Genomic DNA, 23,702 nt, shown 5'->3' with positions numbered 1-23,702 from the left:
CTGGGGAGTGATTTCTTGCTTTCTGTCTCTCTGTCTCTCTCTGTCTGTCTGGCAAGTGCACGCACCATATAGCAAAAACCTCTCAAAAAAAAAAAAAAAAAAGAAAGAAAGAAAGCTGTCTATACTATGTTAAAGTGAAAAAACAGATTATGAAATTGTACGTATAGAGGACAACACATTTTATTACCCTATTTTAAAAAGAAGATTGCATTACTATCTGGTCTAAGAATAAAAGTTGGGTTTCCTATTTGTTAAAAAGAAAAGCTAAGGAGCCAGTAGACAGTGTGGTGGTTAAGTTGCTGGGTTCTCACATAGCTGACTACAATTCGATTCCTGGATCTGGCAGCTTGAAAATCATGCCGGGCACATGTGAGTCCATGCCCTAAATACCAACAGGAAAATAAGGGAGAAGGGATTGCAGCACAGCCCTCCCCGTGGGAGCAGGGCATCTCTTACCCTCTCGCTGTCTCTCTGGCAAGTACATGACCCCTATGACAAAAATCTAAAACAAACAAACAAACAAAAACCCAGAAAGGAAGAATGTAGCCAAAATGAAGATGATTCAGGGTGAAAACTCTTAGAACAAATCTCAGTCTACAACTCAAAAATCCATACTGTCAATATGCATCTCTGACAATGGCAAAACAGGCAACTTTCCAAATGAATTGTATTCTCTCTTCTATAAAATTATCTCAAATGTGAAAGATCATCTCTTCGTGGCACAGTGTTAACAAGAAAACCCCACTTAGATTGGAAACATTTATAGATTCTCACAACTATCTCATTTCTACGAAGTACATAAAATTCTGACTAAATTTTGACCAAAAACAAAAAAACAAGTTATGAGAAAATAGAACAATAGCTTGAAAATGACTAAAATATTAATAAGTATAAAAATATAAGTGTTTATTCTACTTACTTCTTAAATATAAATGAGATGGAACACAGTCAAATTGATCAGGTACAGAAGATTCTGAGGATGGATTAAAAAGATTTTCCTTGCTCTTCAAAAAGAAATCTACTGTGTCCAGTTGACGATTTTCTATCCCAGGCTGAAATGGGGGGAAAGGGGAGGTGGGGGGGGGGGTAAAAAATAAAATAGGAAAATAAATCAGGACACACATTTTTTAAAAACTTTAGAACCCTATGCATTGAGAATAAAAGAGACAACATGTTATTTTTATTTTTAAAAATAACTGTTTAATTTTATTTATTATTATTACTATTATTTTTTAATCACCAGAGAGGGACAGAGAGAGAGGGAAAGTGAGAAAGCAAACCACCAGGTCCAGGACTCAAACTGTGGTTGGCCATGTGGGAGCGCCTTAACCACCACGACACCGGCCAGTCCCCAAGGCTATCTTTACTTTGCTTGAGTACCTGAGTTAAAATAAGGATTCTGACAATGATTAATGGTGTGATCTGGAGCAAGTCATTGTAACCTTTCTGAACACTGGCTTCTGTTTCAGTAGAAACAGGTTATTAGACTAGAAAACCTTTCTAGTTCTACCACTTTTAACCATTCGAAGCCACACTGGGCATGTCTTAACTATTAAGTATGCTTTCATTGTGTATGTGCATGTGTGTGGGTGTACGCACATATTAAGACGTCCTTTATAAGGTTAAGTTAGTTCCTTTCCCAGCTGTGAGGTGTTCTGAGTAGGTACACATTATTTGGTCTGGCTGCAGTGGTGCAAGCGGGAGGGTGCCACGACATGGTGCCTGAGGCTGTGTAGGCAGCCCAGGTGCAGTTCCCATGTCACTTTGGCCAGGCTGTGTGCAGTGGCACACAACTGTGGTTCTAGGTAACTAAGAGGCTGGAACAGGAGTAACACAATACAGTGAGACCCTTTTAAAGAATCTCTCTCCCCCTCCCTCCTTCTTTCCCCATGTATGTGCTCTCTCTCATATATGTGTATACGTGTGCATCTGTATAGTTATATATCTGTATACAGTTTTCATATATATATTGCATATTATATATGTGTGTGTATATATATACATATATATAGTAAATTGATGTTATTCTTTTTTTATCTTTTTCTTTTTTTGAGAGAGTTTTGCTATAGGACCTGTGTGACTGAAACAAAATTTTTAAAAATTTTGACAAAGTTGATTACCTCTTTTTTTCCTTTTTCTCACTTTTTTTCGCTATAGGGCACCAGAAAGACAGAGAGAGACAGAGAGACAGAAAGCGAGAAATCACCCCCCAGGGTAGATGGTCATGCCACAATCCCTTCTCTTCTGTTCTCCTCTCAGGATACACCATCAAGGGCCCAGCTGTAGTAGTGCAGTGTAAATGTGTCACTCAACAATGCTGAAAGCCATATGGAATATCTATCAGTTTGGTTCCCAAGTCAATGAATATGTGTTGGGTACTAGCATGTATGCCTGTGATCTTGACTGGCTGAGACAGCCTCAGGGGAGGAGGATGATGTGAGACTCTGTTGAGGGTGCCTGTCTTTTTCTCACTCACTCTCTCTTTCTCATGAAATAAATAATAAGAACATTAAATTAAAAAAAAAAAAGACACCATCAAGAAGGTGAAAAGACAACCCACAGTATGGGAGAAAATATTGATAAATCACACCTCATAAGGGTCTAATATCCAGAATACATAAATATTTAGAACTCAACAATATAAAGACAAATAACCCTTTTTAAAAGGGGCAAAGTAATTGAGTAGACATTGTCAAAAAACTAAACAAACAGCCAGTAAGTACATGGAACATGTTCAATATAATGGAATGACCCAGTAATTCCACAGTTAGGTGGATACCCAAGAGAAATGAAAGCACATTATCAACACAAAAACTTGTACACAAATGTTAATACCAGGATTATTCATAACAGCTAAAAGCAGAAACAACTCAAATGCCCACCAACTGATGAATGTATAAACAAAATGTAGTGTGTATGTGTGTGTGTGTGTGTATAATGTGTGTGTGTGTGTATAATGTGTGTGTGTGTGTATATATAATGGAATTCAGCCACAAAAGAAAGTGAAGTAGTGATAAATGTTACAGCATGGATGAAAACATGCTAAGTCAAAGAAAAAAAAAAGCCAGTTACAACTGGTCACATATTTTTGTAGTTCCATTTATATCAAATGTTTAGAATGGAAAATTCAGAGTCAGAAAGTAGACAAACAGTGTACTGGCCTTTAGGCTAATATCAAGTACCAAGAGTAGATTAGTGTTTGAAACTTGGGGGCAGCAAGGACTAAGGAGTGACTGCCAGTAGATACAGGGTTTGTTTGGGAATAATAAAAATACTCTGGAATTAGTGGTGATCACTGCACAACTCTGAATATGCTAAAAATCACTGGATTGTACTTTTTTTAAAAGAATTATTTATTTATTTATTCCCATTTGTTATTGCTATTTTTTTCTTTATTTGATGAGAGAGAGAGGAGAAAAGAGAGAGGGGGAGAGAGAGAGAGAGACAGAGAGAGAGAGAGAGAGAGCGAGCAAGCAAGCCACCAGGTCCAGGACTTGATCCATGGTTGGCCATGTGGGAATCCAACACCCTTATCCACCACACCACCTGCTGGCCCCTGGATTGTACATTTTAAAAGGATAAATATTACGGTACTACAAACTGTATTTCAATAAAGCTGTCTTTAAGAAAAAGAAAACATGCAAAAAAAAATGCAAAAAAAAACACAAAAAACAACCATTGCTAACTTATGGGAACTGTATGGTATAGCAGAAATTGCTTTAACTTTGATTCCAGCTCCAGTGTTTATTGGTATGGCTTGGGGCCACTTGTTCAACTACTGGAAGCCTAAGTTTCTTCACGGTCAAATACAAAGAATAAAAACTATCCAATCTAGCCCAGCCATTGTGGCACAGATGGTAGGGAACTGCAGCCCAATATTGGGACCATATGGAAACTTTGAGTTTGGATTCCAGGTCAGCATGAACACACTGGGCATGTCCAGATGCACTTGTAGTCCTGGTTGCCTTGGAGGCTGGAGTTAGAACTGAGGCGTGGGAAGATCCTGTCATGGGTATCTTTCTCTCTCTCTCCCTTTCTCATGAAATAAATAGAACATCTAAACACAAAACTACCCAATCCATCTCATGTGGTTGTTTTAAGACTAAATTAAATAATGCATATAAAGACTGTTTGTGAATTATAAAGAGCTATATCAATTTAAGTCGTGTCTCTTCTAAAGCTGGGTTAGAAAACTAGGGAGTATAAGGTAGGAATAAAAGATCATTCCTGTTGAAGTTTTCCACAGCTTACTTCCACTGCATTTACTCTCATTAGCTTATTGTTGACTCCATTTTTAAAATATTTTTCTTTCTTAAATAGTACTATATAGTATCATATCTTTTGAAGCCAAAAGGTAATGAAATAGACAGAACTGAGCAAATGAATGCGTAAAGACTATATTTTTGCTGCTAGGTTAAGTGAACTCTCCCAAATCTTAGCAAATAAGAGTAAGTAGCAGAAAGTAACCAAGTAAAGTTTTACAGACATAATCTGTTACCTCAAGTGCATGAATGGGAATTGAACATCTTCCCCAACCATTGAGATGACAAAGAGAGTTCACTGTGCTGGCACTTCCATGGATCATTAGTCTGTTTAAAAATTCCTCTTGAGTTGAACCAAACAAAATCAGAGAGAGTCCATTTTCTGTGGAAAAGATAAAATTTATTTAAAAAAAAATTTAAATCGTGGGACCAGCAGTTAGCGTAATGGCTATGTCACTAGACTCCCATGTAGTCGAGCGCGGTTCGCGTCCTGTACCCAGTGGCTTAAAACTCACGCCAGGCGCATGTGCGTGCGTGCCCAAGATCCCAAGAGGAGAATGGAGGAGAAGGGATTGCAGCGTGGCCATCCCCCCGGGGGGTGATTTCTCACTTTCTGTCTCTCTGTCTAACAAGTCCACACGCTCTATAGCAAAAACCTCTTAAAAAAATTTAAATTGTGGGACCAGCAGTTAGCGTAATGGCTGTCACTGGACTCCCATGTAGTCGACCGTGGTTCGCGTCCCGGACCCAGCAGCTTAAAACTCATGCCAGGTGCGTGTGCGTACGTGCCCAAGATCCCGAGAGGAGAACGGAGAAGGGATTGCGGCGTGGCCATCCCCCCTGGGAGGTGATTTCTTGTTTTCTGTCTCTCTGTCTCTCTCTGTCTGTCTGGTGAGCGCACACACCCAATAGCAAAAACCTCTCAAAAAAAATTTTTAATTGTGAATAAATTATTATAACTTGAGTTTTGAGCCAGGCTGTGGCATGGTGATTAGAGGCGCTGGACTCCCACATGGCTGACCATGGTTCAAGTCCTGGACCTGGTGACTTCCTTTCTCACTTTCCTCTCTCTCTCAGGTGCACTCTCTTGCTCTGTCCCTCTCTGGTCAAATAAAATAAAATAAAATAAATAAATAATAAAGCAAATAAAATAATTTTTAATTAATTAACAAAAAGTTCACGAACAGATGAATGGATTGAAAAAGTGTATATGCTCCGCTCCATGGTATACTATTCAGCCATAAAAAACAACAAGGCCCTGGGATTTGATAGAAAGTGGACAAATATAGAAGATCTGTTGCTGAGTGAAGCAAGTCAGGCTATGAAAGAGAGACATTGTATGTCTCCACTTAACATATACTGACTGTCCACACTCTGTGGTAGAGACTGAAAGTCTGGAGAACATAAAAGCATTAAAAATTGCCATGGACACCATGGGCAAAGTGGAAGGAAAGTGAGAGAGGGGAAGAGTAGTCTCAACTGGACTGTATTGAGGTGTATACCATGCTGGATAAAGTCTCTTTAAAATCTAAATGATGTACAGTGATTGAATGTATAAATAATAATAATAATAAAGAAAAAAGGGAATAAAAACATTTAAAAAAAGAATTTGAGTTTTTAGAATTATGACTCAGAGATTTTAAAATTAATTTCTAATTAATATTTCAGTACTACAATTACTGGATACCATCTACTGTTATCACCTTAATTCATTGTAGTTTTCAATTTTTTTCATTTTTAGTTTTTAAAAATTTGCTGAAGGGCAATGTGCACTCACCAAAGAGAGACAAAGAGACAGAGACAGACACAGAGAGAGAGAGAGGTAGAAAACACACCAAATGGGGTGTGATCATGCTGCAATCCCTTCTCTACCATTTTTCTACCCTGTTGTGATTTGTGGTGTGCACACATACAAGCCTAGGATTTTGAACAAGTCACCAGAGCTGGAATTTGAACCTCTTGGTGGGTCATTTGGGATTTGGCTCCCTTAACAACCAGGTCATACAGCCAGGTTGGTTTGGTTTTTCAATTTTTTTTTAATTTTTATTTTTTTGGAGAGGTTTTTGCTATGGGGTGCATGCGCTCGCCAGAAAGAGAGAGAGCCAGACAGAGAGATAAAAAATGAGAAATCACTCTCCAGGGGGGATGGCCACACCACAATCCCTTCTCCTCCATTCTCCTCTCGGGATCTTAGGCACGCACGCACGCGCGCCTGATGTGAGTTTAAGCCACCAGATCTGGGACCCAAACCACAGTCGACTATATGGGAGTTCAGTGACATAGCCATTATGCTAACTGCTGGTCCCAGTTTTTCAATGTTTTAAAAGAAAGATTTTATTTAAAAATATTATCCACAGGCAAATTCTCATAAGAATAATCCATCCTAAGAAACAGCACTGACTCTCACATTTCTGCACTACATTCTCTCTCATAACCTTTATTTACAGAGATGTCAGGTCCCAGTTTACTAAAATAAAGCCATTGACAGTATATTCCTAACATATGGAAATACATGATTACTAAATTTTGGGTACAGAAGAAGCACATGGTTAGTTCAATCACAATATTCATAACTTTGTAGGAAGTTATGATATATGACACACATTTTGATATCTGATACATCAAAATGCCCCAGGCCTGCCATGGTGGTGCAAGCAGTAAGGTGCTGCTACATGAGACTGGGACCACATGGGAGGTCCAGATTCAGTTTCTGGGCCAATGTAAACAGGCCAGGCATGGTAGCACACACCTGTAATCTGGCTAGCCAAGAGGCTGGGGCAGAGGTTCGTAATATGGTGAAACTGTCAAAAATATCTTTCTCTCCTAAAACAAAACAAAAGTTTCTTGCCAACAGGGGCCAAGCAGACAGTGAGAGAACCACAAGAACAGCCTAACTAGAAACAAAAAAAGGCCCATCTAAGAGAATAATCAAAACTATCAATAAGCTCCAAGGCATAAATGCAGGTCCAGTTGTCAGATCTTATAATTTATCAGTAACAGCTGGGAACCTTGACTTTGTGCAAAATCCTCTAATTCTGCATGTTTATAATAGGCAAAAAAAATTTTTTTTTAAATCTAGTTAATGGGGCCAGCAGGTGGCATAGTGGCTAGACTCCCACATGACATACCACAATTCAAGTCCTAGACATAGTGGCGTAAAAAACACTAGGCATGTGTGTGTGCATATGTAGCTAATATCCTGAGAGGAGAATGGAGGAGAAGGGATTGCAGTGTGGTCATCCCCCAGGGGGTGATCTCTCATTTTCTCTCTGTCTCTTCGGTGAGTGTACAAACCCTACAGCAAAAAACAAAATCTCTAAAAATAAAAATGATAAAAAAAAAAACAGTAATTAACACAAGTCAAACAAAATATATCTGTAGTTCATACATGTTCCAGAAGCAGCTAGCTTACAACCTCTGCTTACTGTATATAGTCAAATGAAAACCGTGGATTAAAATTCAATCTTTATCGAGACCAGCAATGGTGTAATGGTTACGTCATGTAGTCGACCGTGGTTTAAGTCCCAGATCTAGAGGCTTGAAATTCACACTTAGGGGTGAGTGAGTGCATGCCCAAAATCCCAAGAGGAGACTGAAGAAGGGATTGTGGCATGGTCACCCCCCTTGGGGGGGTGATTTTTTGCTTCCTCTTTCTATCTCTCTGGCGAGTGTACGCACCCTGTAGTAAAAAATATCTCTTAAAAAATAAATGAATAAAAAATAAAAATTCAACCTTTATTACTCTTATAACTTTCTTTTAGTATCCTAGCATTTAGCTGAAATGACTTTAAGTAAAAAAAAATCAACAGTTAGATAACACTACCAAGAGTAACAATTTCCTCCATGAACAATGATCACTTAGAGGTGAAAACAAACATGTGGGCAGCAGAATAAAATACATTAAGAAAGTACATCTTTCAGCTTTCAGTGGGTGTCAGTCTGATACAATGGATGTCAGTCTGATACAAAATATTCTCACCTGTCAAAACAAGGCATAGTGGCTGCTCTCCATTACTGTCCACAGGAATGCACTTTTTGTTGAGAGAGAAACACTGCATGCCCTGGGTCTCCAAATCCCAGAGGACAATGGTGCAGCTTGTCCTTTCCACTGCCCAAGTAAACAGTGCAGTGAACCCTGTCACAGACATGCATCTAAGCTCTCTGGGTTCCGTTTGTTCACTGATGTGCATTATCTTCCATGATTTTCCTGGATCACTGGTCTTGGCATGATCTTCCTGTGGAAAATGATAGTGGCCATGCATTAAGTCCTGTGGAAGGAAAGCCCAGCTGGTACTGTGGTTACCAGATTTAGGAGACTCTGATCGCAAAATATCCCAGAACCATGGAGTACAGCAGGAAACTTCCAGTTTGGAGCTCTTTATTGCTTCATTCAGTGATGATAGCTGGGCTTTCCAAGACCTGGAAGATAGAGTAGCACTTACACCTGTTATAATGAGAGGGACTAGGCAAAATAGTAAACAGAAGCAAAGATGCTCAAGACCAGCACATGGCATAATGATTACATTGTTGGCGTCCCACATAGTTTACTGTGGTTTGAGTCCTGGACCTGGCAGCTTAAAACTCATGCCAGGCGCCAGTACATGTGTGCCCCATAAGGAGAAGGGACTGCAGCAAGGCATTCCCCTGAGGGGTGATTTCTCACTTTCCGTCTCTCTGGTGAGCACACGCACCTATAGTGAAAATCTCTCTAACCCACAAAAACGAAACAAAACAAAACCCAAAAAACTAAAACCTACAAAGTAAAGATCTTTAGTAAAAAGACTATGTCAACATGATTTTTTTTTTTTGAGAGATTTTCACTATAGGGTGCGTGCGCTCGCCAGACAGACAGAGAGAGACAGAGAGATAGAAAGAGAGAAATCACCCCCCAGAGGGGATGGTCATGCCGCAATCCCTTCTCCTCCATTCTCCTCTTGGGATCTTGGGCACGCACGCACACGCGCCTGACGTGAGGTTCAAGCCACCAGGTCCGGGACACAAACCCCGATCGACTACATGGGAGTCCAGCGACATAGCCATTACGCGAACTGCTGGTTCCCTATGTCAACATGATTTTTAAAAAGGAAATCATACACTAAATCCAAAAAAGAAATTTCTGTACCTATCAACCTGGAAGGACAACTTGGTCAGTTTCATGTTGTAGTCAGAATTAACAGGATCATCTTCATCTATCCCCTTAGGTCCTTGAATAGGAAGGTCTTCTGGTGTTCTTTCATATAGTAGGTGCCCTGGGTGTTGCCTATATTAAAAAAATAAGACATAGTAAAAAAAAAGTTATCAAATTCAAATTTTATTACTATTACTCCTGTTAAAAACAAGGTATTGAGACCAGCAGATGGCGTATGGTTACATCCCTGGACTCCCACATGGCTGACAGCAGTTCGAGTCCTGAACTCAGAGGCTTAAAACTCACATTGGGTGCCTGTGTGTGCATACCCAAGGTCCTGAGAAGAAAATGGTGGGAAAGGGATTGTGGCGTGGCCATCCCCCTGGGGAGTGATTTCTCACTTTCTGTCTCTCTGGCAAGCACACATGCCCTATAGCAAAACACTCTCTCAAAAAAAAAAAAGTATCACAGAAAAGGAACAGTATAGACAACTGATTCCTCTGAATGAAGTGCCTCATCTTGGCTTTACAGCACAGTGATAATATCAACTTCAAGAATCTGACATCTGACTCTTGGGCTGGCCCTGTCACACAACAGTTAAGAGCTGTGTACAGAAAACAGGATGCCATGGGGCCCGCAGATGGCGTGGTGGTTAGAGAGGCTGGACTCCCACATGGCTGATCTCAGTTCAAGTCCCAGACCTGGCAGCTTGCTTTCTCACTTTCTCTCTCACTCTATCCATTTATGGTCAAATAAAAATAAATAAATGGATAAAGATAAATAAAATAATTAAAGAAAAATTTTTTTAAAAAAGAAAGAAAACAAGATGCCATACAGCTGACTCTGATTCCTGGATCTGGTGGCCTGAAAAACATATCAAGTATCTATGTGTACATACCCAGGACCTGACAGAATAGAGGAAAACTCTTTCTCTTTCTGATGAGTGCATGCACCCTCTAGCAATAAATTTAAAACAAATTTTTAAAAGAAGAATCTGACTCTGTAAGAGCAGCTTTATAAAGTAATAAAAACATTTACTGTCTTCCATATTACAGATGATGTGCATAACATTTAGATAAACTCTTATTTAAGCCTCTCAACAACATTATGAGATAAATATAGCCCCATTTTATAGAAATGGAAAATAAAGGTCCGAGAAACTTTAAACCAGAGCAATGTGACTAGGAAGCCGATATATATATACATATACACACACACACACACACACACACACACACACACACACATACATATATAAAATGGGGCTATACATATATATGTGTGTGTGTATATATATATATATTTATATGTGTGTATATACATATATATATAAATTTTGCTATAGGGCATGTGCTCTCACCAGTGAGAGACTGAGAGAGAGAGAGAGAGAGATGGAGGGAGGTAGGTAAAGTGTGAAGCATCCCCCAGGGGCATGGCCACACTGCATCCCTTCTCCTCTATTCTCCTTTTGGGATTTTGGGCATGCACATGCACCCAAGTGTGTTTTTCTTTCTTTTTCTTAAGAGAGACTTTTGCTATAGGGTACATGCACTTGCCAGAGAGACAGAAAGTGAGAAATCATCCCCCAGGGGGATGGTTACACTGCAATTCGTTCTCCTTCATTCTCCTCTTTGGATTTGGGCACATACACACACATGCCCAGCCTGAGTTTCAGGATTCAAGCAGCAGCTGACTACGTGGGAGTCCAATGACATAACCGCTACACCATCTGCTGGTCCCAAGAGTAGTTTTCAAGCCACCAAATCTGGGACTTGAACCATGCAGTTGGCCATGTGGGATCTGGCTTCCCTAACCACTAGGCAGTAAGGTTAAAAAAGAAGATAATTTTTAAAAAGAAGAAATGAGGGAGTTCCCATCATATGGGTTCTACTTTATAAAGTTCAACCAAGAAATGTTGGAAACAAAGAGATAGACGTTTGAGGAAAATAGACAAAGTTTTAAAACATTCTTGTAAAAAATGGGCTGGTGAAAAATCACTGTAATAGTCCAGCTAATACTGAAAAACCAAGTGAAGACGGTGAATGTGAACGTAAGAGTTCACAAATTCAATTTTCCTTTGTGGTTTTCTTAGAAGTGCTCAGCTGCTTGGATGCAGGCACTGAGACTAATGGTTTCATTCAGGGCTGAGATTCTGCCAGACCAAGTGCTGCCACAGGGCCAGAGCGAAGGTTAGAGTGTATGCAAGAAAATGAATGAGGGCCAGCCACGTAGCTCAGCAGTTAAGGGAGCCAGATCCCACATGGCCAACTGCAGCTTTGGTCCTAGTGCAGGTGGCTCAAAAAACATGGCGGACACATGTGCACATGTACCCCAAATCCTGACAGAAATGAAGAACAGAGGAAAAACGATTGTAGTATGACTATAACCCCTCGGGGCTGCTTTCTCTCTCTCTCTCTCAAGCACACATGCCCTCTGGCAATTCAGAAACAGACAAAAAGTGACTAAAATAATGGATCACAGACTCTGTTGTGGAAAGACAGAGAAGTAAAGACAGGAGAAGGATGGAGCCTAGAAGATCAATGGATTGGAAATTCCAAGGTGGTCAGATGACAGGCAACATGCAAGTACTTGAGTAAGCAACCTGGAAAGTTTGGGAAGTTGTGAGGCCTGAGTTATGATTTGGGGCAGGAACAGTTTCAAATACTGACGAAGCGTATGGTATGACTATGGGGGAGGAAAGCTAAAGTAAAATGGAAGAAAAAGTCAATGACAATGCACTGAAAGAAAAAACCACCAGTCTGGGTTCCAAAGAGCTTATAAACTCTATGCAAACAAACAAACGAAAATTTAGGAATATTATGTAAGACTGTACAAGTAAGTGCTCAACTGTGATCCAAAGCAGATGAGTTACCAAAGTTTAAAGAGAAGGAAAAATATGAAATGAGGAAATAACACATTTGGGGTATATTTGGTCAGTAAAAATGATCACTGATAAAGACACAATCTGAGGGACCATCAGATGGTGTAGCAGTTATGTCGCTGGGCTTCCACATGGCCAACTGCGGTTCAAGTCCTGGATCCAGAGGCTTGAAACTCACACCAGGTATATGTGTGTGTGTGTGCCCTAAATCCCAAGGAGACTGGAGGAGAAGGGATTGCAGCACAGCCATCCTCCCAGAGGGTAATTTCTTACTTTCTGACTCTCTGTCTGGCAAGTACACACACTATAAAATAAAAACCTCTTTAAAAACAAGAACAAAAAACTAAGAATGTCAGGAACCAGCAGTTAGTGTAATGGCTATGTCGCTGGACTCCCACGTACTTGACCGCGGTTCGTGTCCCGGACCCAGTGGCTTAAAACTCACACCGGGCGTGTGTGCGTGCGTGCCCAAGATCCCGAGAGGAGAATGGAGGAGAAGGGATTGCAGCGTGACCATCCCCCCTGGGGGGTGATTTCTCGCTTTCTGTCTCTAATGTCTCTCTCTGTCTGTCTGGCAAGCGCACGCACCCTATAGTGAAAATCTCTCAAAAAAAAAAAAACAAAAAAAACCCCAAAAAACTAAGAATGTGCTAGTCATCCCTGCTCAAATGTTAAAAAACAAGTAAAAGGCCATTTTAGCAAATGAAAATATCAGCAGTAAAGAATTATGGTAAATATGTGAAGATGAATTAACCCTTTCTTGTGATCTAAACAATAAGCAATAAAATTCATCAAAAAGCATTCCTAGGGAACCAGCAGTTAGCGTAATGGCTATGTCACTGGACTCCCACGTAGTCGACCGCAGTTCACGTCCCGGACCCGGTGGCTTAAAACTCACGCCGGGCACATGTGTGTGCGTGCCCAAGATCCCGAGAGGAGAAGGGATTGCAGCGTGACCATCCCCCCGGGGGGTGATTTCTCGCTTTCTGTCTCTATGTCTCTCTCTGTCTGGCTGGCAAGCGCATGCACCCTATAGCGAAAATCTCCCCCCCCCCAAAAAAAAACATTCCTAATTATCAAGGATTTGTTTGCTCATTCATAGTAAGGGAGAATCAAAAATCCTAATGACTTTGAGTGGCCCTAATCATTAGAAGTTAAAAGAAGTACTTATTTATTTATTATTACAATTATTTTTTAACTTGCTATAGGGCACATGCACTCACCAGAGAGGGACAGAGAAAGAGAGAGAAAGCAAGCTGCCTGGTCCAGGACTCAAACTGTGGTCAGCCATGTGGGAATTCAGAGCCTTACCCACACCACCACCTGCTTGTCCCACAACTGTACAACCTGGATCACTTTTTAATTTATATGATGGCTAGCCAATGGTCATTTATACGCATTATATAGTTAACAACCTCACTATGTAGTAGCTAGAATATGATCTAATAGAATAGAAAAACAAAACTGGTATAAAAAGGCCAACAAGTACAATTTTAAACTCTTATGGCTCTAAATATTTACCTCAAATTAGAAATGGCTGAAATCAGGGCTGGTAGGTAGTATGGTGGATAAGGTGCTGGATTCTGACATGGCCAACCGAGGTTCATGTTCTGGATCTGGTGGACCTGGTGGCCTGGAAACCACACCTGGTAACCTGAAAATCACACCAGGTATACACATGCATGCCTAAAATCCCAGGAGAATGAAGGAAAAGGGATTGCAGTGTGGCCATCCCCTTTGGGAGGTGATTTCTCACTTTCCCTGTCTCTGTGTGTGTCTCTGAATCCTGCAAGTGCATGTGCCCTATGGCAAAAACCTAAAAGAAAAGAAAAGAAAGAAATGGTAGAAATCTACATACCTGAAGTACAAATTTAAGTTAAGAGCAACTGCAGAGTTGGAGGAACTGACGATCACTATAACATCCAAGTCTTGAGACACTTTCAGTGAAGTAAAGAAAGCTATCTTGGCTGGCTCCTGTTTCTGCTCATTACCCAGATCTTCTTGGTGAAGTGCTAAATCCACATGAGCCACGTGTGTACCATCCGCAATGTCAAAAATGTCTGAGTTACAGTTAAAGGAAATATAATTTTTTAAATAACTTTTCATTTAACTTTATTTATCTATTTATTCATTTTAATTTGACCAGAGAGAGAAAGAAAGTGAGAAAGCAAGCCACCAAGTCCGGGACTCGAACCGCATTCGGCCATGTGGGAGTACACTTTCAGTGAAGTAAAGAAAGCTATCTTGGCTGGCTCCTGTTTCTGCTCATTACCCAGATCTTCTTGGTGAAGTGCTAAATCCACATGAGCCACGTGTGTACCATCCGCAATGTCAAAAATGTCTGAGTTACAGTTAAAGGAAATATAATTTTTTAAATAACTTTTCATTTAACTTTATTTATCTATTTATTCATTTTAATTTGACCAGAGAGAGAAAGAAAGTGAGAAAGCAAGCCACCAAGTCCGGGACTCGAACCGCATTCGGCCATGTGGGAGTCCAGCGCCCTTAACCACCACACCACCTATCCCAGAAAATGTGATTTTATTAGTATGCCCAACAATTACAGCACAAGATCAGACAAGGCTATACCGTCATTACTCCAACTCTGTAGGAAGACTGGAAATTGAGGTAGCCACCATCATCAATAGTAAGCAGATGACTATGAATTTGGTGACACAGTAAACAACCTGATACAGAGTTCATTCAACGATATTTGTCATACACCCTCTCTGAGCTAGGACCTGAGACACTGCTAATATTTTCCACTGGTGTTCTATAATAGTGCTGTCCAAGAGGTTAGCTAAACCTGTCTAAATATATTTAACACAATATATCCAAAATATTATCATTTTAACTTATAACCAACATAAAAATTGAGATATTTTACATTCTTCTGATTAAGTGTTCAAAAATCTGTTATTTTGCACTTCAAGCACATCTCAAATGGAACACGGATTTTTCACTGGCAATAACATACCTAACTGGCATTTAAACTTTGAAAAGTTGAACTAAAGTTGTGCCAAACATACTTAAAAGTTTTTCAAGGGGCCAGTAGGTGGCATGGTGGTTAAGATGTTGGATTTCCACATGGCCGACCACAATTTTAGTCCTGGATCTGGTGGCTTAAAATTCACACCAGGTACATGCACACATGTGTGCATACACAAAATCCCTAGAGGAGAATGGAGAAAAAGGATCTGTAATGTGACTATCTCCCCTGGGGGATGATTTCTCACTCTCCTTCTCTCTCTCTCTCTTTTTGGAGAGCACATTAGCTCTATGACAAAAAGCTAAAATAAAAAGTTTTCCAATAATTGAATGGAGTAGTAACTTTAAATCTAAAGTAATTAAATAAAATTAAGAATTCATGGGACCAGCAGTTGGCGTAATGGCTATGTCGCTGGACTCCTGTGTAGTAGATTGAAACTCATGGCGGGTATGTGTGTGTGTGCCCAAGATCCCAAGAGGAGAATGGAGGAGAAGGGATTGCGGCATGGTCATCCAGCCTGGGGGGTGATTTCTCACTTTCTGTCTTTCTCCACCTTTCTGGCGAGTGCATGCTCCCTATAGAGAAAACCTCTCAAAAAAAAATTTAGAATTCAGTTTCCAGGACCAGCAGATGGTATAATGGTTACATCACTGGACTTCCACAGAGCCAACCACAGTTTCAGGCATGGACCTGGAGGCTTGAAATGCATGTTGGTCGCGGGTGCGTGCGTGCCCAAGATCCTGAGAGGAGACTAGAGAAGAAGGAATTGCAGCGTGGCCATCACCCCAGGGTGTGATTTCTCGCTTTCTGTCTCTGACTCTCTGGTGAGTGCATGCATCCTATAACAAAAATCTCTCAAGAAAAAAAAAATTCTGTTTCTAAGTCACATGCATTAATCTCAAGTGCTCAGTAGTCACGCCTAGTGCCTACCATGTTCAACAGCACATTCCCATAACCTGTCAGCAAAACTTAAGTCCAGTATTTTATGGCATTTTTACAAAAATTATACATCTAAAATAGAAAAACCATTCCCCCAAATTCAGAAATGCAAATCCCCAAATCATATAAGGAATCATTTTTCAAAATAACATATGACAAAGAATCTGTTAATATTTTCCAAAAATAAATTTAAAATGGTTAAGCAAACCATTTAATAATATGCTAGAATAATTGTTAGAGACGGTAAGAGGGAATTTTATTCACACATAAAAAGATATGTTTTACATAAGAACTCATCTAGGGACCAGCAGATCGTATAATGATTACCTCGCTGGAATCCCACATGGCTGACCATGGTTCAAGTCCCAGACCTGGTGGCTTGAAACTCCCACAAGGCGCATGTATGTGAGTGTCCAAAATCCCAAGAGGAAAATGGAGAAGGGACTGTGGCGTGGCCTCCCTCCAGAGGGTGTTTTCTCGTTTTCTGTCTCTCTGGTAAGTGCATGTGCTCTATAGCAAGAATCTCTCTCTCTCTTTTATTTTTTTAACGAATTATTTATTTAATTTTATTTATTCATTCATTTATTTTCATTTGACCAGAGACACAGAGAGAGATAGAGAGGGAAATGAGAAAGCAAGCCACCAGGTCCAGGATTGGAACCATGGTCAGCCATGTGGGAGTATCCAGCGCCTTAACCACCACGCCACCAGCTGGTCCCAGCAAGAATCTCTTTTTTAAAAAAAAAAGTTATCTAAACCTTTTCTGGGACAAGCACAGAGTAGGTGTTCAAGGGGAATATTTTAAATAAATAGGAAATGTGGAGCATATATAATTTTAGAAGAACACAAGTGTAAAAAAGATGACTATAACTATGAAAAAACATACTTATACACTGAAAAATATTCTAATAGGAAGTAATACAGTTCTTTATGTTAAGTTCATGAAAACCTATTTCCTTGAAAAGTTGTACTAAAAACCTAACCACTCTCTATACCCCAACCCCCGAGACTAAAAGCCTAAAAGATTCATTTGTTTAGATATTCTCTTCCCCTACATATCAATTTATATCTTTACTGCTAAGGATACAGATCCAGCTTAAAGTACTCAAAACAAAAAGAATTCCTCTGCAGAGTTGTGCGTCAATAACTGTGTCCACCGTCTGTGCAGGCAGGGGTAATGTGAAACAGCTAAGTACTTTAACCTCAGCATCTCTTTCCGGAAATACAATGTACAGGATGATACATTTATTGATGAACAATAATGATGTGTTATTGTGAAATGACAGAATTTTCAAAGACAATAAGGAAATACCTAGGAAACAAAAAGATATTACTTAAAAAAAAAAAAAGAAAAAAAAAGGATATTACCTCAAATTCACTGATACAATTTTATAATTGGTACATTTGATATCATAAACATAACAAAGAAACAAAGAAACAGTACTTAACATAGTCCCACTCTAAGCAGTTATTGTTCATACCCACTTAAACTAATGGTCACTGAGAGTTGAGTAAGAAGATAAATGAAGATGACCTGCAATGTCCCTGGCTCTTTCTGACTCTGGCCGGAGTCTGACAGCACATTAGAAAGATTTTAAAAAGCTCATTTATTCACGGGAACCCCACAAGAACAATCACCAACATTTTTTTTTTTTAAGAAAAAGAAAGGACCAGCAGGTGATGTAGTGGTAAAGGCACTGGACTCCCACACGGCTGACCATGGTTCAAGTTCCAAACCTGGTGGCTTGAAAATCATGCCGAACATGTGTGCGTGCACTCCCAAAATCCCAGGAGGAGAAAAGAGGGATTGTGGCATGGCCATCCTCCCTGAGGATGAAGGTTTATCACTTTCCCTCTCATTACATCAGTCTCTCTTCAGCAACTGCACAAGCCCTATGGCAAAACAAATAAACATCTTAAGAAAAATAAAAATAAAGGACTTTCACAATCAAAGGAGAAGAGCCTCTGAAAACAGAGGCTGTGACACTTAGATTTCTGCTTCCTGAAGAAGACAGGACTAGTCAACGGCCCTGCAGCTAGTCTACACCACTACTATCAAGAGAAATATGTGAGCCTCAAATGCAAGCCACATAATCTTAAGTTTTCTAGTAGACACATTAAAAAGAAATAGGTGAAATTAACTTTAATATATGCCATTTAGCTCATTATATGCAAAATGGCACCATTTCGACATGTAGTCAATACAAAAATTATTATTATTATTATTTTTTTGGAGAGGTTTTTGCTATAGGGCGCGTGTGCTTGCCAGACAGACAGAGGGACAGAGAGACAGAAAGCAAGAAATCACCCCACAAGGGGGATGGCCACGCCACAATTCCTTCTCCTCCATTCTCCTCTTGGGATCTTGGGCATGCACGCACACGCGCCCAGCGTGAGTTTTAAGCCACTGGGTCCGGCAAGCGAACCACGGTCGACTATGTGGGAGTCCAGCGACATAGCCATTACGCTAACTGGTGGTCCCCCAAAATTATTTTTATTTTAGTATTTAGTCTTAAAAATCTAGTACATATGAGAGGACTTCAAAAAATTGGGAGAAAAATAGAATTAAAGAATGAGTTTGGGCTTGCCCCAGGGCCTACTGGTTAAGAGAGCTGGATCTCACATGACTGACTGTGAGGATGGAGAATCGGATGAAAAGGGATTGCGGCCTGACCACACTCCTGGGGGGGAGGGGCTTTCTCCCTACCTCTCCCTACCTCTCTGCATCTCTTTCTCTCTGGCAAACACATGTGCCTTCCAAGAATTTTTTTTTTTTTTTTTAAATAAAAGGATGCATTTATTTTGGTAGAAAAGTTTTTGAAATCCATGCATAGTTTTTCCGTACTGTGCATTTTACATGACCATTTTAAAGACCTCTTGTATAGGACACTTAAAGTACATCTTAATTTATGTTAACCACATTACAAGGGCTAAATGGCCTTAGCCGATTAGTGGCTACTGCACTGGACAGTGCAGACCTCCCTCCCTGATTTCACCTCTATGAGAACTTTCCTTGAAATACATAAAATTATACAGTATTGCCACAAATTTAAACATACTGAAAGATACTGTAGATACTTACTGATACCCTGATCTTCAATGAGCTTTTGCAATGTCTCCCCACTACAGCTATACAAAATGGTTGCATCACATTGTCCATCTTTCAAATTAAATTCATAGATGAGCAGTTCGTAATTTTCATTAAGAGCAAGCAGTTTGGGATTGTCCTTTGCTGTGCTGTTTTTCCGAGAATCCTCCCATACAAAGCTAAGGAAAAAGTTAATATTTATTATGTTCTGTATATGCCATACTTACCCACAATGGTAGGGGTGGAAGTGCAGAATGAGTAGAGAACAGTTTGATTCACCTGGCTACACTAATTCTACACTCCAACTTAAGAGAACACAAACTACCCTAAGCCAGGGGTTGGTGGCCTGTTTTGGGCTGTATAGCAGCAAGCCAGTGAACAAGGCTTCATCTCTATTTGTGGCTGCTCCCCATTGCTCCCACTGCCACCTGGGCTCTGCTTCCTGTCAGATCAGCAACGGTACTAGACTTTCATGGGAGTGCAAACCCTATTGTGTGTATGATTGTCTACTGCAATGTGGTAGTGGTGGAAATGGGGTGCATGATGGATGTGGTGCATGCAAGACCAGATTCCCTCACCCCCTACCCCGTCCACGGAGGGATTGTCTTCCATGAGGTCTGTCCCTGGTGCCAGGAAGGGGAATGCTGCTCTAATCTTCCCTTCTCTTCTCTCTTTCCCATCATCTCTTCTCTCTCTGCCTCTTCACACCAATATAAGAATATAGTAGTGAGTGGTAAAGAGGGACTGGAACAAGATAAGATGTCTCCTATTCCTTCAGCACAAATCCTGACTGATGACATATTTTAGAGAACTGTTCTGATCAAGGACAAGTATTGACACTCACATATGTGCACTATTTATATGAAGTGGTGCTCACAATGAACAAATAGGCGTTTGCTAATTGTCTTCCAAGACTTTTAAAAAGAAAATGACTTTTTGTATTTATAGATTGAGAAGACTCCAAAATGGTATTTTTCCAGAATTTTATGTGATTATAGAAATGCTCTGTATCAGTGCTGCCCAAACAGCCAATAGCCAGATGTGGCTACTGAACACTCAAAATGTGGGTAGTACAAATGAGGAACAAATTTTTAATTTTCCTTCACTTTAAAGGCTGCATGCAGCTAATAATCACCACAAGGGAAAGCACAATTAGGGACTTTTAAAAGCCCTGTATTATCAAAACACCAACACTAGCTAACAAAAATGTAAAGAAACTAATGATGTTACAAATTAAAATTAAATACTAGATTAAATTAAATGTTAAAAAGGGCCCGAATCTGAAAATAATGCAATGAAAAATGATGAGTCTCGTATGCTGATAAAGTTTCATCTTCTTTCTAAAAGCTTCCTTTTTCTACAGAAGTAGTAAGTTTCATATCCATAGAAACAAACTTGGTGCTATTAAGTCATTATTAGAGAAAGATTGACACATTTCACACTTCTGTCTTCATGTTTAGACTTTCACAAACATCTAATTCCTGAGTGTTTACACTGAAAATCTGGAAAACCTAAATACCAAATATGGAAATGGTTAAACATATTAAGATGTACGTAAGATAGAATTATTAGCACACGAACTATACTGCCACATGGAAAGGCAGGAAGCTTTCAATGAAAAGAACAATATATACAATGTACAGTAATTCCAATAACATAAAAGACCTCTATACTTTGAGAAAAGTGGTAATTAAACTCTTATAAATTTGTCATTTTTACCTCATAAAGTATTTAATTAAAATTTAATTCAACTAAAGAAACAAAATAGTCCTCCTCCCAATTCCATGAATATATGAATGTTCCCATTATCTCATGTACGTTTGTCTAATCTTCTCTGTTAGGTTCTCAAACATGTAAAGAGTTCCACTTCTTTTCTCTCTACCCCAATACTTTCCTAGTCTGCATTCACAGGTAATTGATAACTGTCAAATAAACTTAACTTGCCCCCATGGAGAGATTTATCTTTCTAGTAACTAGACATGGAGAATAAAGAAGGCAAAACAGAACAGGTTAAAAGCATTCCCTGCTTTAATAAATGAACTTATACTAAAAATCAGGCGCTGGTCTATAGGACCTGGAGATTTCTGGACCAGCAGATGGCATGATGGTTATGTCGCTGGACTCCCAGGTCCTGGAGCACAGTTCAAGTCCTGAACCCTCAAGGCTTAGAACATAAGCCTGGCATATGTATGTGTGTGTGTGTGTGTGTGTGTGTGTGTGTGTGTGTGTGTGTTCCAACTCCCAGGAGAATGGAGTAGAAGGGATTGCAGCGTGGTTATCCTCTTCCCCCCAGGTGATTTCTCGCTTTCTGTCTCTGTCTGTCTGTCTGGCGAGAGCATGCACCCTATAGCAAAAACCTCTCCCCCCCACCCCACCCCCAAAAAAGAGATCGTTTCTGAAATATTATTTAAAAACGCCCAGGGAACTCTCAGAGAGCACTCTCAAACTAGGATGTAAACTATAATTACTGAACTGAGTTACAGAAATAGAACGTCATGCATTATTGAAATCCATCTTCCCAAATCATGCCAGCCTCACATGTAAGAACCGTAACTTATTTAACTTTTTAGGCACTGCTCCTATGTAACAGTAGGCACATAATATTTGTTGAATAAAAAAATTAGTGATTGGGCAAAGAGGATGGTGTCCTTGCAGGAAAAAAAAAAGTTATTTGTTTCAGGGGTAAGAAAAGGGTATCAGGATGACTTAAAGTAGAGACGATGTCCCACTGTGAGGAATCTAAGTGACAGAAGGAAATGAGCCCGCTACTGCACCGCGACAATCAGCCAACCAGGATAGAACGGAGCGAGTCCGCGCCTACACCGGGACCGTGCCCGGGTTCGCCGCGGGAGCAGACAAGCGCGAGGCCGGCCCCGCCCCCGGAGCCGAGAGCAGACGTGCGCGGACGCGCGCAGGGCCGGGGCGAGAGTCTCTGCGGCGCCCACCCACACGCCAGCAGGGTGTGCATCAAGATGACCCCGCGGGGGGACAGCCCGCCCAGCTAGAGCTCCAGACTCCCCGACACTGCGCAGCTGGCCCAAGAACTTACTGCTGGAAGGGGCCCTCGAGGCAGCAGCCAAGCCCATCCCGGCCGCCGGCCGCCACGGAAAGCACTTGGAGGTTGCCCGAGGCCGTCAGGCTCGCCAGAACCTCCTGCTCCGCGTGCAGCTCCGCTCGGGATCCCAGCCGCCTTGTGGCCTCGGCCGGGATCGGCACCAACAGCACGGGTAGAATCCGCTCCATGTCCTCAGCTCGCCGGCTACCGCCGGGGGAAGACGCACTTCCGGGCCCCTCCTCTGCAGCCATCTTGGTCCGATCGTCCTGGAGCCCGACTGCGTCCCGGGCATGCGCGGTGTGCCAGGCCGCTCACGTGCTCCCTTGTGACTCGGGAGAGCTCTGTCGTCTGCTCAGTTCCATCTCTTGCCTGTGAGGGGCGATGCCAGCCTCTCCAGCAAAGCTACGTGTGTTGCTGCCTCTGGCCTATTCTGGGAAACAACCCAGAAATGCTTAACAGCCTAGTTTAGTGACCTGTGGTAGGCCGTTGCAGCTGTTCGCGCTCTGTGACCTTAGCCTTGTCTTAGTGTGTCTGCCTCCTGCTCCAGGCACTTTTTTGTTTTTTAGTACCTTCTTGAGCCTGTTCTTGTTTACAGGCTCTAGGATGGTGAAATTTCCTTGGTACATGGACTAAATCTTAGTACAGTCAGGATCCATCGTGAGTGTTGGCATGACTATTTTAGTTAAATAGTACCTATTACAGTAGGCAGGAGGAGTAGGTAGAGGGTGGAGATAGAGCTGTTTTCTTTTTTTTCAATGAAGTGTGATACACAATCATCAACAGAAGAGAGCAGAGGAATTGAGAAAAGGTAGTGAGACAAGTTTGAAAGACCTCCTAATACCATTAACCTTTTCTTTAATTGACATGGATACGTGTGCTTGCCAGAGAGAGAGGGAGACCAAGAAAGCACCAACCCCCCCCCCATCTCATTTCTCCATCTCATGGGGGTTTGGGGCTCACATGTAGTGTCCACCAAGCCACATGTCAACCATGTGAGATTCAGCTTTCTTTTTTAAAGAATCATTTATTTTATTTGTTATTACTATATATAAATATATTTTTAATTTGACCAAAGAGAGAAAGGGAAAGTGCAACAGCAAGCTGCTAGGTCCCAACTCGAACCATGGTCTGCTATGTGGGAGTCCAAGCACCTTAACTACTGCACCACCTGCAGGCTCAGAGACTGGGCTTTCTTAACCATGAGGCTATAACCAGCAGGGGGAAGTAGTACCTTTTATCAACACACTTCCGCATTTGGAACATTTCAGCTTAAATATAACCTCTATTGATCGAACCATCCAGTAAGGCCAGTCTAAAGTTCCTTCTACTCTTTACACCCAGTTTCGTTTTCACCACAGTA

At 40.9% G+C, this 23,702-nt stretch overlaps 1 protein-coding gene across 2 annotated transcripts in view; it reads right to left on the bottom strand.

Moving 5' to 3' along the window:
- Positions 1 to 23,258, bottom strand: part of SPG11 (SPG11 vesicle trafficking associated, spatacsin) — a 92,945-nt gene extending 69,687 nt beyond the window's left edge. The window contains exons 1-8 of one of the 2 annotated variants that reach the window (XM_006170740.3): positions 22,337 to 23,258; positions 19,282 to 19,466; positions 17,287 to 17,511; positions 14,130 to 14,331; positions 9,385 to 9,522; positions 8,242 to 8,681; positions 4,499 to 4,644; positions 920 to 1,052 (exon numbers count right to left, since the gene is read on the bottom strand). In XM_006170740.3, the coding sequence (XP_006170802.1) occupies positions 920 to 1,052; positions 4,499 to 4,644; positions 8,242 to 8,681; positions 9,385 to 9,522; positions 14,130 to 14,331; positions 17,287 to 17,511; positions 19,282 to 19,466; positions 22,337 to 22,593 (1,726 nt within the window). In that variant the 5' untranslated portion in view covers positions 22,594 to 23,258. The remainder of the gene's footprint in view (positions 1 to 919; positions 1,053 to 4,498; positions 4,645 to 8,241; positions 8,682 to 9,384; positions 9,523 to 14,129; positions 14,332 to 17,286; positions 17,512 to 19,281; positions 19,467 to 22,336) is intronic. The other variant, XM_014585100.2, reaches the window with a different exon arrangement.
- Positions 23,259 to 23,702: the final 444 nt, after the last annotated feature.

The sequence above is a fragment of the Tupaia chinensis genome, unplaced genomic scaffold (genome assembly GCF_000334495.1).
Source record: "Tupaia chinensis unplaced genomic scaffold, TupChi_1.0 Scaffold148874_1, whole genome shotgun sequence".
Lineage (NCBI taxonomy): Eukaryota > Metazoa > Chordata > Mammalia > Scandentia > Tupaiidae > Tupaia > Tupaia belangeri.
Note: the sequence above shows the minus strand (reverse complement) of the source record. Positions and strands in the feature narration are given on the sequence as shown.